General features: G+C 42.0%; 1 protein-coding gene across 1 annotated transcript in view; it reads right to left on the bottom strand.

Moving 5' to 3' along the window:
- ATG14 (autophagy related 14) overlaps nt 1-16,390 on the bottom strand; it is a 74,009-nt gene that overhangs the window by 26,786 nt on the left and 30,833 nt on the right. The window contains exons 2-4 of the mRNA XM_089653951.1: nt 11,068-11,130; nt 9,678-9,720; nt 4,179-4,260 (exon numbers count right to left, since the gene is read on the bottom strand). Coding sequence (XP_089510077.1) covers nt 4,179-4,260; nt 9,678-9,720; nt 11,068-11,130 — 188 coding nt within the window. The remainder of the gene's footprint in view (nt 1-4,178; nt 4,261-9,677; nt 9,721-11,067; nt 11,131-16,390) is intronic.

The raw sequence follows: 16,390 nt of genomic DNA, 5'->3' as shown, positions 1-16,390 counted from the left end.
CCTCAACAGACAGGGGTGGTCCGAATACACTGGATACAAATGGAGAAACAGAAAAAGGGCGCACCGACCTAGTGCATTATCGTTTAAAATAATTTATTAAAGAAACAAAAATAGGTATCATACTCACAATGGACATAATAACACAGGCATGTCAAACTGAACAAGACGTATGATCCAAACAACATCTGAGTCCATACGATGGAACCCTGGATGACCAACTTTCTAACGCGTTTCGAGGACATAACCTCGGCTCTGAGGAAGAGGTTATGTCCTCGAAACGCGTTAGCAGGTTGGTCATCCAGGGTTCCATCGTATGGACTCAGATGTTGTTTGGATCATACGTCTTGTTCAGTTTGACATGCCTGTGTTATTATGTCCATTGTGAGTATGATACCTATTTTTGTTTCTTTAATAAATTATTTTAAACGATAATGCACTAGGTCGGTGCACCCTTTTTCTGTTTCTCCATTTGTAAATATGGGTTAACATGCTCCAAAAGGTGAACATATCCTTTAAAAAAGTGGCAATAAGCTATATCCCTTTTCTCCAAAAATCAAACAACACATGCATACATAATGGACCTGTTATGAATTTTTCATTAAATAAATTCTTACTAGGCTTTTCTGCCTCCTTGTAAAATGCACCATGAGCTTTGGAACCTCACCTTTTCCCTCTCACTTCCATTTGTTTGGAATGAGCAGTGCACATTAGTTGTGGTCATGTACACTGCTCTATGCACACTATGCATCCCATAGTTCACAATCCATAGTCCCCAGTCCATTGTGGGCCGCTATGTTCCCACATACAGGGGGAGCATGGAGAACGATTAGCCACCCTTAAACACAGCAAAACAGATGGAGATATGGAGAAGGCTGAGAGCAATGGAAAAAGACCTTTTGAGTTAAGAAAACAAACTTGAATAGTATTTTTTCTACATTAGCGCGGGGTCGGCAACCTGTCAATCTCGGCAATCTTACAGGTAGATAGTCACCCGACAAGCTGCCAGCACCCATCTCAGTGATCAGAGTGGCGTATATACAACCTGTAAAGCCGAGGGAAACATTAAGAAAGAGGCGGGGCAGGAATGAGAAAGAGAGAGACTGAGACTGTGTCTGTACTTAAGAAGCCACAGGGGAGTCTGGTCAGATTCTGCAATAGAGGTAACTAAAGTGCTTCCTCTATACCAGTGTTAGAAAAAGCTTAACAAACCATAACACATCAGTTCATGAATCTCCAATGTGCAGAATGTTGAAGATTCTTGAACTATGATTTAATTTATGGTTTATGTTTAGCACATGCATGTGTTTAACATTGGTATTGCGGAAGCGATGTCACCCCTAAAAATTAATGTGTATACAAATTAATGTGTATACAGTGCTCAGTATAAATTAGCACTTCCCTTTTGAAAAGTAAGATTTTTATCAATATCTCCATGAACACAAGACAAGTTGCAACATTTTGACAACGGCGTTTTATAGAACATTTGTTTAGCTCATGAAAGTAAGGTTAATAATATAACTTGGATTAAATCTTCAGTTTTATTCAAATTAGTTGATGCAAAAATGAATACACCCCACAACAAAAACTACTACATCTAGTATTTTGTATGACCTCCATGATTTGTGAGGACAGCACCAAGTCTTCTAGGCATGGAAAGAACATTCTCTTCAGAATTCCCCATATGTGTTCGATTGGGTTCAGATCAGGAGACATACTTGACCACTGAATCACCTTCACACCATTCTTCAGAAATGCAGCAGCGGCATTGGATGTGTGTTTTGGATTATTCTTATGTTGGAAAAGTGCACAACAACCAAGGACACGGAGTGATGGTAACATCTTCTATTCCAATATAGAGCAGTACATCTGTGACTTCATGATGCCATCAATGAAAGGCAGCTCCTTGACACCAGAAGCACTCATGCAACCCCACAGGATGACACTGACACCACCATGTTTCACTGTAGGCACCATGCATTTTTCTTTGTACTCCTCACCTTTGCAACGCCATACAATTTTGAAGCAATCAGTTCGAAAAACATTTATCTTGGTTTCATCACCCCAAAGTTCAAGCTTTGCTGATCTTCTTGCAGCCTTCACCTTTCTTGTGTACTGAAATTATTCACTCTCTCAGGCCTTGTGACATTTCTCTTCCATGTGGTGCCATTACTGACAGCACGAAATGGGAAGGGAAGGGGTTTTATTTGTTAAGTAATGTCATTTTAGAATCAACTGTCTTCTGGACACATCTTTAATGAATAAGTAGGTTCACCTATAGTTGAATTCTCATTAATTAGGATTAACATTTAGCTTTGCTCCTAAGACTTTCATTGCTGTGTATTCATTTTTGCAACATGTTCTTGAATTAAATTTGTTAGTGTGTGCAAATTAACAAATCTTGTTTGCAATCAATGGCTGCATTTGTGGAAATATTTTGTAGTATAGTGTCCCAGAGAAAATGTTGATTCTGAAAGGAAAGTAAAAGGTTTTCTGACAAATCTGTTAGGGTGTACGGATTTATACTGAGCACTATATATGTTCACAGTTAAGGTGATTTTATCACTTCAAAAATCAAAAACAGTAGAAGCTGTTGTCCTTTTTTAAACATGGTTTTGTGTTGCATGCTAGCATGGGTACTCTTTTTATACAGGTAAGGCAGGCCATAGACAGGCCGTTTATCGGCCGAATTGTCGGCCGATAAAAGAAAAATCAGTCGGTGCCGTTGCCGACGTTGCCACCAATGTCAACGAAAAATGGCAGTTTTTTGTGGATTTTCCAGCATGAACGAAAAAAATAAATGAGGAACCACGAAAGACGGCCGACAGGCTGGCCCCACTAATGGCATGAATATCGGACGATTTTTCGTGCGGACGAAAATTCGACCGATAAACGACCCGTCTATGGCCTGCATTACTGAAGGCTAGAGGTGAAAAGGCACAAGAGGGTCGGTGCCAGGAAGCAGCAGGCTGTAATAACAGGTCCTCAGTGCGGACTAGCAGTATAATGTAAGGCTGCTGCTTGCAATGCACAGATGTACCTGCCAGCCATCAACATTTATCCTGCATTATAGAGACCAGCTGTCACTGTAGGACACCGTTAATGGTCAAAGCTGTAAGCAGCTGCTTGTTACACACCACTGCACTGTGCCTTAAGTACATCTGAGCTCTGCTTACATTCCACTGACCCTGCACTCTGTTACCACACACCTCTGAAATCTAACCCCTGTAGTCTGCATTATTGACCACATAATCCGCTCCACCATCCTACTGACCTCAGTCCACCGCTCCACCATCCTACTGACCTCAGTCCACCGCTCCACCATCCTACTGACCTCAGTCCACCGCTCCACCATCCTACTGACCTCAGTCCACCGCTCCACCATCCTACTGACCTCAGTCCACCGCTCCACCATCCTACTGACCTCAGTCCACCATCCTACTGACCTCTGTCCACCATCCTACTGACCTCTGTCCACCATCCTACTGACCTCTGTCCACCATCCTACTGACCTCTGTCCACCATCCTACTGACCTCTGTCCACCATCCTACTGACCTCTGTCCACCATCCTACTGACCTCTGTCCACCATCCTACTGACCTCTGTCCACCATCCTACTGACCTCTGTCCACCATCCTACTGACCTCTGTCCACCATCCTACTGACCTCTGTCCACCATCCTACTGACCTCTGTCCACCATCCTACTGACCTCTGTCCACCATCCTACTGACCTCTGTCCACCATCCTACTGACCTCTGTCCACCATCCTACTGACCTCTGTCCACCATCCTACTGACCTCTGTCCACCGCCCTACATGCTCCTGCATCAGACTTGTGTGGTGACCAAACAAGAAAAAATTGTGAATGAAGGTGAATGGCGAGCTAATCCACAGCATCTATCTTTTAAACGTGATATTTTTACAGTGAAGTTTTATCCAATCTTTATACATTTTCTTCATGACATTCTTTTTATCGTAGCCTTGCTAATTAAAAAAAAAAAAAAAAAAAAAAAAAAAAAGGGTGCTGCACCAGGTGATTTTTGATCTCTTCCATGTTGCTCAGGTAGAGCTCCACCTCTCAAGGTTGCCTACCCCTGCATTAGGGTTTAAGCATGAACCATTCCACAGCTGCCTAGTCCAGTTTGTCACACACCAGAATGCCACTCAAGATGTTAACTTACTCTTTGCAATTTCATCCTTCCCATTCCATATGCTCTGCTTTAGTTGTTCGATCCTCATCTTACAAGACATGATCTTCCATTTCTGAAAGGAAAAAATAGCAGACTTATGTTTATTAATCATTAAAGTGATGTAGTGACAAGTCAAGCTTCAAAAAATACTATTTTACTTTATTCTTCCTCTGCAATAGGATTTCCCAGAAGTCCATATAGGCACTGGATACATTTACATGAACCTTAAAACAACCAGTATAAAACTAACTTCAAGAGATTATATTAACTATAGCCCATAAAAGTGTGACCTTGTTCTTTAAGCTTCCATGACTAAAGACAAGCGTGCACTTGACAAAACCAGAATCCCATCAACACATGGAATTAATAGACGTTTTCTAAACAGTGCAGGGCTGATGTTCCCCCACATATTCACAAACTGCCATGGGACAGAAACCTTAACACTTGAAATTGCAAAATTCCATTGATGATTTCTTACTCATGAAGTAATCTGAAAATAAATGGAATTAAAGCGTCAAAGGCTGTCAGAAGCCATTGTTTTTGATGAGATGCAGGCCAGACTGAATGTTACTGAATTTGGCCCTGGCACTAGGACATAAATCATATGCACCACGTTCAACCACATGTGCACGAGGCTTTGCCATTTTTTGAAAATATATTTCCTGGTCTTTAATTCTAGTTTAGACTATGGAAACATGACATCAAACATTGTCACAGTACAATACATTCAATAAATATATATTAAAAACAAAAAAAAAAATTTAATATATACTGTGTTTCCCCAAAAATAAGACTAATTTTTTTTGGCTCAAACACACTAGGTCTTATTTTCGGGGTAGGTCTTTTTTTTTTTTTTTAAATGTCCACGTGTGGACAGGGGGTGCAGAGGTGAGCTGCAGGCAGTTGTGGATGAGGGATACTATGGAGAGGGCCGATTGATGACAGTTGTGAGCTGTAGTCAGGTGTTGCAGGGGTGACTTGACAGGTGAGTTTCAGACAGGTTGCAGATATGAGCCACAGAAAGGGAGAAGGGGTGAGTTTCAGACGGGGAATGCAGAGGTGAGCTGTGGCCAGGGGGTGCAGAGCTGAGCTGTGGCTGGGGGGTGCAAAGGTGGGTTGCAACTCAGCTCACCTCTGCACCCCCCCAGCCGCAGCTCACCTATGCACACTGTCTGCAACTCACCTAACTCAATTTACCTCTGCAACACCTGACTGCAGCTCACCTTTGCACATCCCCCCCTCCCCCTCCACTGCCGTCATATGGTTAGCTAGCTTTGCAAAACACAGCTGTCAGCAGCCAACTCCTCTCTATAGTAACTCCCGTTTTGGGTCCTAGCTTCCCACACAGTGCATAAAGCGCACTTACTTACCGCTCCACCTCTTCCCCACTGCCCAGTGATCACCCCTGGGGCATCGGCTTCCATGCATTAGGCTACAGGAGGAGATGCCCCTCCCCTAAACACACTGCATACTGCACCCGCAGATATCTGTTCCTTCCCTGTCCCACAGCGAGTACAGAGGTAGGGAGGTTCTGTGGGAGCGGATGTTGCTCTAACTTCAGCCGCGTATCTGTGTTTATAAGAGACAATAGATATGCGTGTGCGCAAGGCCAGTGCCAGAGGTGGTGGAATGGCGTTCCGTCATGTTCCAGCTGAAAAAAAGCCCTGATCACAACAAGGTCTTCTTTAGCAATTCCCAAAAATAGCACTAGGTCTTATTTTTGGGGTAGGTCTTATTTTAGGGGAAACAGGAGATATATTTTATATATATATACATATATTTATTACACACACTTGAAAAAAGCATTCATAACCCTTGAAATATTCCATGTTACAACCAAAAACGTAAATGCATTTTATGTGATAGATAAACACAAAGTGGCACAGAATTGTGAAGTAGAAGGGAATTAATAATTTTCAAAATTTTTTACAAACAAAATGTCTAAAAAGTGTGGCGGGCATTTGTATTCAACCCAACCACCCCCCTCCGGAAACAATATTTTGTAGAACCACCCTTAGCTGCAAGTCTTTCTGGGGATGTCTCTCCCAGCTTTGCACATCTAGAGAGTGACATTTTTGCCCATTCTTTGCAAAATAGCTCAAGCTCTGTCAGATTGGATGGAGAGTGTCTGAACAGCAATTTTCAAGTCTTGCCACAGGTTCTCAATTGGATTTAGGTCTGGACTTTGACTGCGCCATTCTAACACATGAATATGCTTTAATCTAAACCATTCCATTGTAGCTTTGGTTGTATGTTTAGGGTTGGTTTCCTGCTGCAAGGTGAACGTTCGCCTCAGTCTCAAGTCTTTTGCAGACTAACAGGTTTTCTTCTAAGATGGCCCTGTATTTGGCTCCATCCATCTTCCCATCAACTCTAACCAGCTTCTGTCTCTGCTGAATAAAAACATCCACACATGATGCTGCCACCACCATGTTTCAAAGTGGGCATGGAATGTTCAAGGTGATATGCAATATTAGTTTTGCTTTTAGGCCAAAGTTCAATTTTGGTCTCATCTGACCAGAGCACCTTCTTCCACGTTTGCCGTGTCCCCCACATGGCTTCGCGCAAACTGCAAACAAGACTTCTTATGGCTTTCTTTCATCAATGGCCACTTCTTGCCACTCCTCCATAAAGGCCAGATTTGTGGAGTGCACGACTAACAGTTGTCCTGTGGACAGATTCTCCCACCTGAGCTGTGGATCTCTGCAACTCCCCCAGAGTTACCATGGGCCTCTTGGCTGCTTCTCTGATTAAGGCTCTCCTTGATCAGCCTGTCAGTTTAGGTGGACAGCCATGTCTTGGTAGGTTTGCAGTTGTGCCATAATCTTTCCATTTTTGAATGATGGATTGAACAGTATTCCGTGAGATGTTCAAAGCTTGGGATATTTTTTTTATAACCTAACCCTGCTTCAAACTTCTCCACAACTTTATCCCTGACCTGTCTGGTGTTTTCCTTGGCCTTCATAATGCTGTTTGTTCACTAATGTTCTTTAACAAACCACTCAGGGCTTCACTGAACAGCTGTTATTATACTGAGATTAAATTAGACACAGGTGGATTCTATTTACTAATTAGGTGACTTCTGAAAGCAATTGGTTCCACTAGATTTTAGTTAGGGGTAGAAAAGTAAAGGGGGCTGAACACAGATGCACGCCACACTTTTCAGCTAATTATTGGTAAAAAATGTTGAAAACCATTTATCATATTCCTTCCACTTCACAATAATGTGCCACTTTGTGTTGGTCTATCACATAAAATCCCAATAAAATACAATTAAGTTTTTGGTTGTAACATGACAAATTGTAGAAAATTTCAAGGGGTAAGAATACTTTTACTAGGCACTATATATACACTATTGCCAAAATATTGGGACTCCTGCCTTTACACGCACATTAACTTTAATGACATCCCAGTCTTAGTCCATAGGGTTCAATACGGAGTTGGCCCACCCTTTGCAGCTATAACAGCTTCAACTCTTCTGGAAAGACTGTCCACAAGGTTTAGGAGTGTGTCTATGGGAATGTTTTACCATTCTTCCAGAAGCCCATTTGTGAGGTCAGGCACTGATGTCGGATGAGAAGGCGTGGCTTGCAGTCTCAGTTACAATTCATCCCAAAGGTGTTCAATCGGGTTCAGATCAGGACTCTGTGCAGGCCAGTCAAGTTCCTCCACCCCAAACGCCCTCATCCATGTCTTTATGGAGCTTGCTTTGTGCACAGTCATGTTGGAAAAGGAAGGGGCCATCCCTAAACTGTTACCATAAAGTTGGGAGCATGAAATTGTCCAAAATGTCTTGGTATGCTGATGCCTTAAGAGTTCCCTTCACTGGAAAAAAGGGGCCAAGCCCAACCTCTGAAACCCCCCCCCACGCCATAATCCCCTCTCCACCAAACTTAACAACTGGCACAATGCAGTCAGACAAGTACCGTTCTCTTGGCAAATGCCAAACCCAGACAAGTCCATCAGATTGCCAGACACAGAAGCATGATTCGACACTCCAGAGTCCAATGGCAGTGTGCTTTACACCACTGCATCCAACGCTTTGCATTGCACTTGGTGATGTAAGGCTTGGATGCAGCTGCTCGGCCATGGAAAACCATTTCATGAAGCTCTCTACACACTGTTGTTGTGCTAATCTGAAGGGCACATGAAATTGAGGTTTTTAGCTATTAACTAAGCAGACAGTTGGCGACTTCAGCGCAGTGTACGCTTCAGCATGTGCTGACCCCATTCTGTCATTTTACTTGGCCTACCGTTTTGTGGCTCAGCTGCTGTTGTTCCCAGTTGCTTCCACTTTGTTATAATACCACTAAAAGTAGAAGCAAGGAAATGTCACGGATGGACTTATTGCACAGGTGGCAACCTATCACGGTACCATGCATGAACTCACTGAGCTCCTGAGAGCGACCCATTCTTTCACAAATATTTGCAAAAGCAGACTGCATGCCTAGGTGCTTTATTTTATACACCTGTAGCCATGGAGGTAATTGAAATACCTAATCCAATGATTTGGAGGGGTGTCAATACTTTTGGCAATATAGGGTGTATATATTTTACACACACTTTTTTTTTTTTTTTATTTATACAGGCAATTCTCTAAAATGCAAATGGGTCCAAAGTATCCATATGGTTGACTATATCGAGTATACGCGTCTTTTTTCCTTTGGGTTGAGAGGTCTGGTAAACCTTCCTATGAAGCCATTAATCTCCGGGGTGGATATGCCACCCATGCCAAGCAGTCACTAAACCATGCAGTTCTTGTTATTGGATGTTTATGTTGATTGACTGGAGTCATTACGTAGGAGACCTTAAAGTATAACTAAAAACAGCAAAATGTTTTTTGTTTTTTTAGGGCAGAGTGGAGATGGATTAGAACTATCAGGTTGTTCTTGCCATCTGTGCCCCCGTTAGGGAGATTCACCCTCTCCATTTGTCCAGTTTACTATCAAAAGTGAAAGTAAAGAAAACCCCAAATTTTGGGTTGTTCTCAGAAAAGTAATAGATGGAAAATTTTCCAATGGGGACACTAGCTCTAGTGACCGGGAGGTCCCCAGGAGATACCCTTAATTTACTGGGATTAGCTCTCACTTCCTGTTTTGCTATGGGACAGGAAGTCAAGGGAAAACTCCCCAATGGGACACAGGAAGCAAAAAATAAACTGACAGGTGTTATACCCTCCCTTACTCTATCCAAACTGGAAAAAAAAAAAAGTTGTTCCTATAGTTCTACTTTAATACTGAGGCCTTGCGATTTATAAAGAGGCAAAATCACAGGCTCCCCTCTGTCAAAGCATGGCTGGCTGAGTATAGCTTGCTACGTTATGGTACCGTTATGCACTGCAGTGTGTGTGTGTGTGTGTGTGTGTGTGTGTGTGTGTGTGTGTGTGTGTGTGTGTGTGTGTGTGTGTGTGTAATGATTCTAATTTTATTTTAGAAGTGTTGAAACTCTAATAACATTTCCTGTAGATAGAAAAAGGGTCATATGACATACCAGCTTATCTGTCACCAGCTTCCCCTCTATGACAGTTGCAACTCTGAAAGAAAAAAAAAGGAATCAAATACTCATACATATGAGAACTGTTATCATGCAAAGAACAAAGCATTTTCTCAGGATACTGGCAAAGTATTGGTCTTTCACTAAAGCTGGGTTAACAACAGCCATTCAATTTCCAAATTAGTGGAGTCGAATCAAGGTTCGTCTTTTGGACCGTAATAACAAGAAAATTCTTAAGACACAAGATGGAGAATTTTTCTCAAATGAATTTCTAACAGTGAATGTGGTTTTTATTCGGGAAATTCCATTCACTACAAAATCAAGTGTAAGCCTGGCTTCACACTGCAGCACCGTGCCGTAGCGCGCGCATATCTGCGGTTTTAGCACATTTTACCCATGGTTTTAGCTGAAGTCCCTTAAGACTTTTAGGTTGCATGTTTTCTGAAAGTGCACCAAACTCCCGCATGCTGCATCTTGGTATGCCTTCAGAAAATGCACCAAAAGGCTCAACCTAATAAAAAGCCTATGGAACCATGGCTAAAACCACAGCACAACAATGTGAAGTTGGTCTTAAAAGGCAAACAAATATTTGAACTACGTTTGTGTGACATTCGGAAAGGCCATTGAATGTGCGGAGAATATTTGTATAAATATTCGCAGGAATTTTCATTAGAATATCTATTAGTGTACAACCAGCTTTACTTATCGATAAGGTCATAGCAGGTTTGCTTCCTCATCTTTTGTGAAAATACTTCAATGTGTAGTTTCTGTAAATATTAAAAGGGATTCTAAAGGCTGTTTTTATCTATTTTTTAAAATAACAAACATGTCATACATGGTTTTGCACAGAGCAGCCTTGACCCTCTTCCGGGGTCTCCCGCTGGTGGTCCTGGCCCCTCCTCTCTGCCAAGAGACCCCAAAAGAAGCTGTTTGCGATGGGAGCACTTGCACAGGCTTTCTCCCGAGCTGGCTCTGTGTGTATATAAGACAAAAAGAACGCAGTTGTCCCCCCATCCCCTCCTCATTGGCTGCGATTGACAACAGGAGCCTATGGCTCCCACTGCTGTGCCTGAGCCAATAAGGAGTGAGCCTGTGCTCTCGTACACATCTCATGCTGAATGGAGATCAGGCTCAGGTAAGTATAAAGGGGGCCTCTGGAAGGAGCTGCTTGCAGGTGGTTTTTTTACCTTAATGCAGAGAACGCATTAAGATAAAAACCTTCTGCCTTCAGAACCACTTTAAGGCCTGGAACGAACTTACACATTTTTTTTTTATACTTCAAAAAGCATGGTAATTGTATAAACACATCTAAACAGACATTCTCCTGGAATGTCTACAGTCTGCATTCACTGTCTGAAGAACAATGTTTTTGTGAAGTGCCACTTACTGTTTTTGAAAATCCAGCTGTGTTTCTCTTAAGTGGTTTAATCTCTCCCTCTTGTCTGCAAAACTGAAATAAAAAAATCAAGACAATTTAGAGTGTAGGCTATGGGTGAGCAAAGAAAACATGGACTGCATTACTGTAGAGAGCTGATCAATATCTCATGAGATGATTTAGAGCAGTGATCTAACTATTCAATCAGGATACACATTCCTTTTGCAGATGATGGCCAAGCTTTGTTTATTTTACATTCTTCTACAAAAACTAGAACTAAAGTAATGTGGCTTTGACTATAACTGTTACAATATGCTTTAAATTACATATTAAGCAGTACGAAAGAATCATCTCTAAGTTTTTTCACAAAAAAATATGTTCTATTCTCAATTTGATTGCAAGGGATATTCTGGCCATAGTTAAAAGAATTATGGCCAAAGCCATTTTTGCATTCCTGTGACCCAGAATCATCCAACAGTGGACTAAAGCCTGCTGTCAGATGATATCACAGAGCTGTTCCAGACTCTGGAAGGAATCTAGCCATTATGACAGGATCCACCCAGATGCCTCAGCACAAGGAGAAGAGCCATAGACAGCTGTGTCCCGCTCCGATGCTCCAGTGAACACTGGAGGGGCAGAGCAGAGAGCGTTGACAGACAATCACTGCTCTCTATTCCAGGAAGACCGAGAACTGAGCTATCAGTGGTCATGTAATCGCTCACTCACAGAGTCGGCAGGGACAGGGGGCAGCTGCAGCAGAGGCGAGTATAGAGGATTTTTCCCAATTCCCATATTTCTCCTTTAAAGCTGAACTACAGCCTAGAGAATTACATTACTATAAAGAAGCTTCCTTGCCACATCTAAAACAGTGCTCTGTGTTTAGCCACCTGAGCCAATTTTTGCATGGTCGTTAAACATGGTACATCTTAACTTGACTTTTGCTAGAAAATCACTTAGAACCCCAAACATTTTGTTGTCCCAAAAAAAACAAAACAAAACAAAACACACACCACAAAAACAACATCTTGGTCATCGCAGCAGTGATAACCGAGATGTCACCCCCCCCCCCCCCAATCTAGCAACGTACCAGTATGTCGCTGGTTGTCAAGTGGTTAAAATGCCCTTTCATTTTTTCCACCCCTGCAACATGCCCCCGAGTTCCTGTTTCAAGGTTGCTTTGGTTTATGCAACCCGGTGCCACCGCTTTCTCCCTCAAAAGAGAAATGACTCCTGATACCATAACCTCCTCTATAAACATAGTAAAGATGAAAAAATACTCATGTCCATCTAGTTTGGCCAACAGAAAAAAAACAAACACATATTAATATCCAGTCATATTTGGGGCATTTAGGAATGCATCTAGCTCTTTTTTAACAATCTATTGAGCTGGTCAGAATTAGTTCATTTTAACTTTGCAGTAAGCCATAAGGTAAGAGGTTGCAGAGGGGCTCATCTGTGTCAAGACATTTGTGAACACAGCCAAGAACTGCAAAAAGCACAATTTACATCACTGTGTCATCTCAATCCAATCGGCGTGTTGGCCCTGGGCGACTCCTAAGCAAACATGGCAGAGTAAAGCAATGCAAGAGGGAATTCTGAGAGATCTGTGACAGTGTGTCCCACTTCTGCACATCCCTAGCAGCAGTTACAGTGCTCTGCCTATGTTATCCTATCCCCTTGAATGGTGGCAGTCCACCAGGTGTCTACCCATCACAGGTATGGTAGGATGCTTGTATACAAGGGCAAGCAGACCTCACATGGTAGGAAACATGAGCCTGACAGCTGGCCAACAGATGGTGTACCCACTGCTTTACAATACACAACATTTATAATGCAAACTGCAAGATATTTCTGGAAAATCATAAGCTTTCTGCCGGCTATAAATATCAAAGCTATACAGTGTACATCATTCTCACCTTTTCCCCATCCAAACAGCTATAAAGTTTTAAAACAAATGAATCAATTTTTTTACTAATTTATACACAGATTAAGGCCCCTTTCACATGGGGATTGTGTTTTTTTCCATCAGTTCAGTCATGTTTTTTCCAAGAAAAAAAAAAAAAAAAACGGGTCAGTTCACGTCAGTTTTTCTTAACGGAAGAAAAATAGGATTTTCTTCCGTTCAAAAAAAAAAAAAAAAAAAACAAACCTGGATATTAACGGATGTGGATATTAACGGATGTGGACATTAACGGATGTAAACAGATAATCATCCGTTTACATCCACTAGTTCATAGAAATACATGGGTGTCTGTTTTTCATCCATAAACGGACAGATGAAAAAACGGACATACGGAACACCCATGTGAAAGGGGCCTTAGATTGCAAGCTCTTGTTACCACTATTCTCATACTGCCGTTTCATGAAGGAGTCATTTGTAGTGTTTTATTGGTAAACCTAGAAGCTTATACCACAAGAAATCTGTACGCTGCCACTGCTCATGTCACCTTCTGATATCTAGACCATTCCTTGACCTTTCAGTGTGCCACACTTGAAGGGCATCTATGGCCAGACTAGGTCCATTATAGTGTTAACATACATTGACCATCCATCCATGTGCAGCCTGTCATTAACATGAACGGCCACGTGCCGCTGTACCCATGTATATAGGAGTGCTATTGTAAAAATAATAAATACAACGTACACTTTCCTATTTTTTGCAAACACTCGTACACGGTTGACTCTTACTGAATAGGTGAGCCAAATGAGGACTATATGGGATATGGCTGCAAAGGGGCCTATACAGTGTGAAATGGTATAAAGAAAACATGTTTATGCCAGTACTAGCATATACCCATGTACAAACGGCATTCTGTAATTGCTTTGTATAGGCAGTTGTACGCAGCAGTTGTGGCTCCCAGAAAAGATTTGGTATCACTTGCATGCTATATGGGCCCCCCTGCATGAGCTCAAATATAAAAATAAATATGTTTTCAGCACAGAATGAGGGCCCATTCATTCACAATGCATGCACATGAAGCCAGGTGGCAGCTAGTTGTCTGTTTTGGCGGCAGTGAGCCACAGTGAGGGAGCAGTGTGACACGTTTCAGCGAATGACACTGTTGCTTTTTCTTTTATTTAACCACTGTATATAAATGGCCGGATGGTGGCAGTTTATAAACGGCCTGCCCATGCCCTGCTTGTGCGCGCTCCCTGGGAGCGCGCAGTACCGTAATCCGGTGCTCGCTGTGTCCTCCGGACACAGTCGAACACGGATTGTTGTACAGGACCTCTGTGCGAGAGATCCCGATCATGTGATCACTGATTGGCCAATCAGTGATCACATGAAGAGTAGTAAGCAAGATGTCACTTCTGACATCATTGCTTACTACGTGTGAAATCTGTGAATGATCACAGAGGTCACATGGTACAAGGCTATTCACAACAGCCTTGTAGCATGTGTCAAGCTGTGACCAATCACAGTATTTCTCAATGGCTGCAAGAATGCAGCCAGAGAGAAGTAGAAATTATTGCTTTTACAGTCTTTATGGGTGTAAAAGCAATCAGTGTAAAAAAACAAACCTTCATAACCTCCCCACATGTAGTACAGTGCTGACACTGTACTGCTAGGGTGACAGTATGTTAAAAAAATATATATATAAAAATGTAAAAAAAAAAAAGTTTTAAAAAATCATCATTTTTGGTTATAAACGAATTTGGTTTTTTTTTTTTTTTTACACTAAAAAGATAACTGAATAAATTTTGGCCAAGATTTATTAAGAAAGATTATTGCAAAATTGTATAAAAAAAACACTTTCAAAATTTTTGGACTTTCATTTATATAGCATTTTATTTATATATAATAAAAATCCCAGTGGTGAATCAATACCACCAAAATAAAGCTTTATCTGTCTAAAAATATGCTAAAAAATTCATATGGGTACAATGTTGCATGACCGCGCAATTGTCCTTCAAAGTATGATAGCACTGAAAGCTGAAAATTGGCCTGGACAGGAAGGGGGTAAAAAAGTGTCCGGACTGGAAGTGGTAAACTTTATTTGAAGTACACAAATTAACACTTTGTCACCAAACAAGAATGCCTTGCACTGTTGTGCAGTGACATGTGGTACCTTCCTTTGTGCTGCAATAAAATGCAGCATGTCTGTATTTGATCGCAGAACAATGTACTGCACCTCCATGGCACACAGAAAACAAATGGTTTTTTCTATGTGCTCTAGTGGTAACTAACTTTCTTCCGCTACAGAAAAATGCCCATCCTCACACTGAATGTGAACATGCCCTAAGGCTGACTCATACACACGTGGATTTATCTTCAAGCTGAAAAAGAGAAATCAACAGATTCCCCACCCAAGCTAAACAGTATGGATGAAGGAATCTCTACAGCCAGCAATTGTATTCAGATATCTTCAGCACTCATAGCTGTCAGAACACCAAAACATTAAGGTCCCTTTCACACGAGCTGACAGATTGGGTCTGCCTGTCCATTTTTCAGGCAGACCTCATTGGACCAACCACTGTTCTCTATGGGGAAGCGGATGCACATCGACATGTGTCCGTTTACACCAGCCTGCATCCAATCTGATTTTGTCCGCCAAAATCAGACAGATGGGGATACTTTCACCGTCCATTTGATGCACAGGTGTCAAAATGGCGGCCCTCCAGCTGTTGCCAAACTACAAGTCCCATGAGGCATTGCAAGATTGACAGTTACTAGAATGACTCCCAAAGTTCAAAGCAAGATGGGTGTAGTAGTTTCACAACAGCTGTAGGGCCACCATTTTGACACCCCTGATCTAATGGATGGGATCAGATGAGTCAGATGTAAATGCACAGGCGGTCCGTTTACATTCAAACACCACATAGTGAACAGCGGGCTGTGTCCATGTGCACTCTGCACAAGTGAAGCAGACACGGACCTGTCATCTGCCTGCTCAGCATGGATCAGCAGACCACCCACTGAGCAGGTGGATTCACTTGACGGACTGTGCCCGGTGTGAAAGAGGCCAAACGGTCTCGGATTGCACACAGTCACCGTTCGGCCTACAATTTTCCATGTAGATTCTTCGATATTTTTTTTAAAGTTTGTAGAACTGGGAGGTGCAGGCCGGGCCATCCATGCCTTGAATTCTGGCCAATTCATCAGGAATCATCTGAAATTCAATTCGTGTATGGCTAGTATAAGGCATATCAAATCTTTTTATTAACATCAGTGGTATATTTTAAGGAGTCTGAGGGCACATACGATCATATCTCAGAGGAGACCGCAGCTGTCTCCAGTCCATCACTCTCTCAGAAGACTCTTAATACTAACTGCCAAGCAATTTATGGAAATGTCAGGACCCAGGAACGAGGTGTGAATAAATGAGTCACAATT

The sequence above is a fragment of the Staurois parvus genome, unplaced genomic scaffold, assembly GCF_062004578.1.
Source record: "Staurois parvus isolate SC_StPar_1 unplaced genomic scaffold, SC_StPar_1.0 ptg000729l, whole genome shotgun sequence".
NCBI classification, from domain to species: Eukaryota; Metazoa; Chordata; class Amphibia; order Anura; family Ranidae; genus Staurois; species Staurois parvus.
Note: the sequence above shows the minus strand (reverse complement) of the source record. Positions and strands in the feature narration are given on the sequence as shown.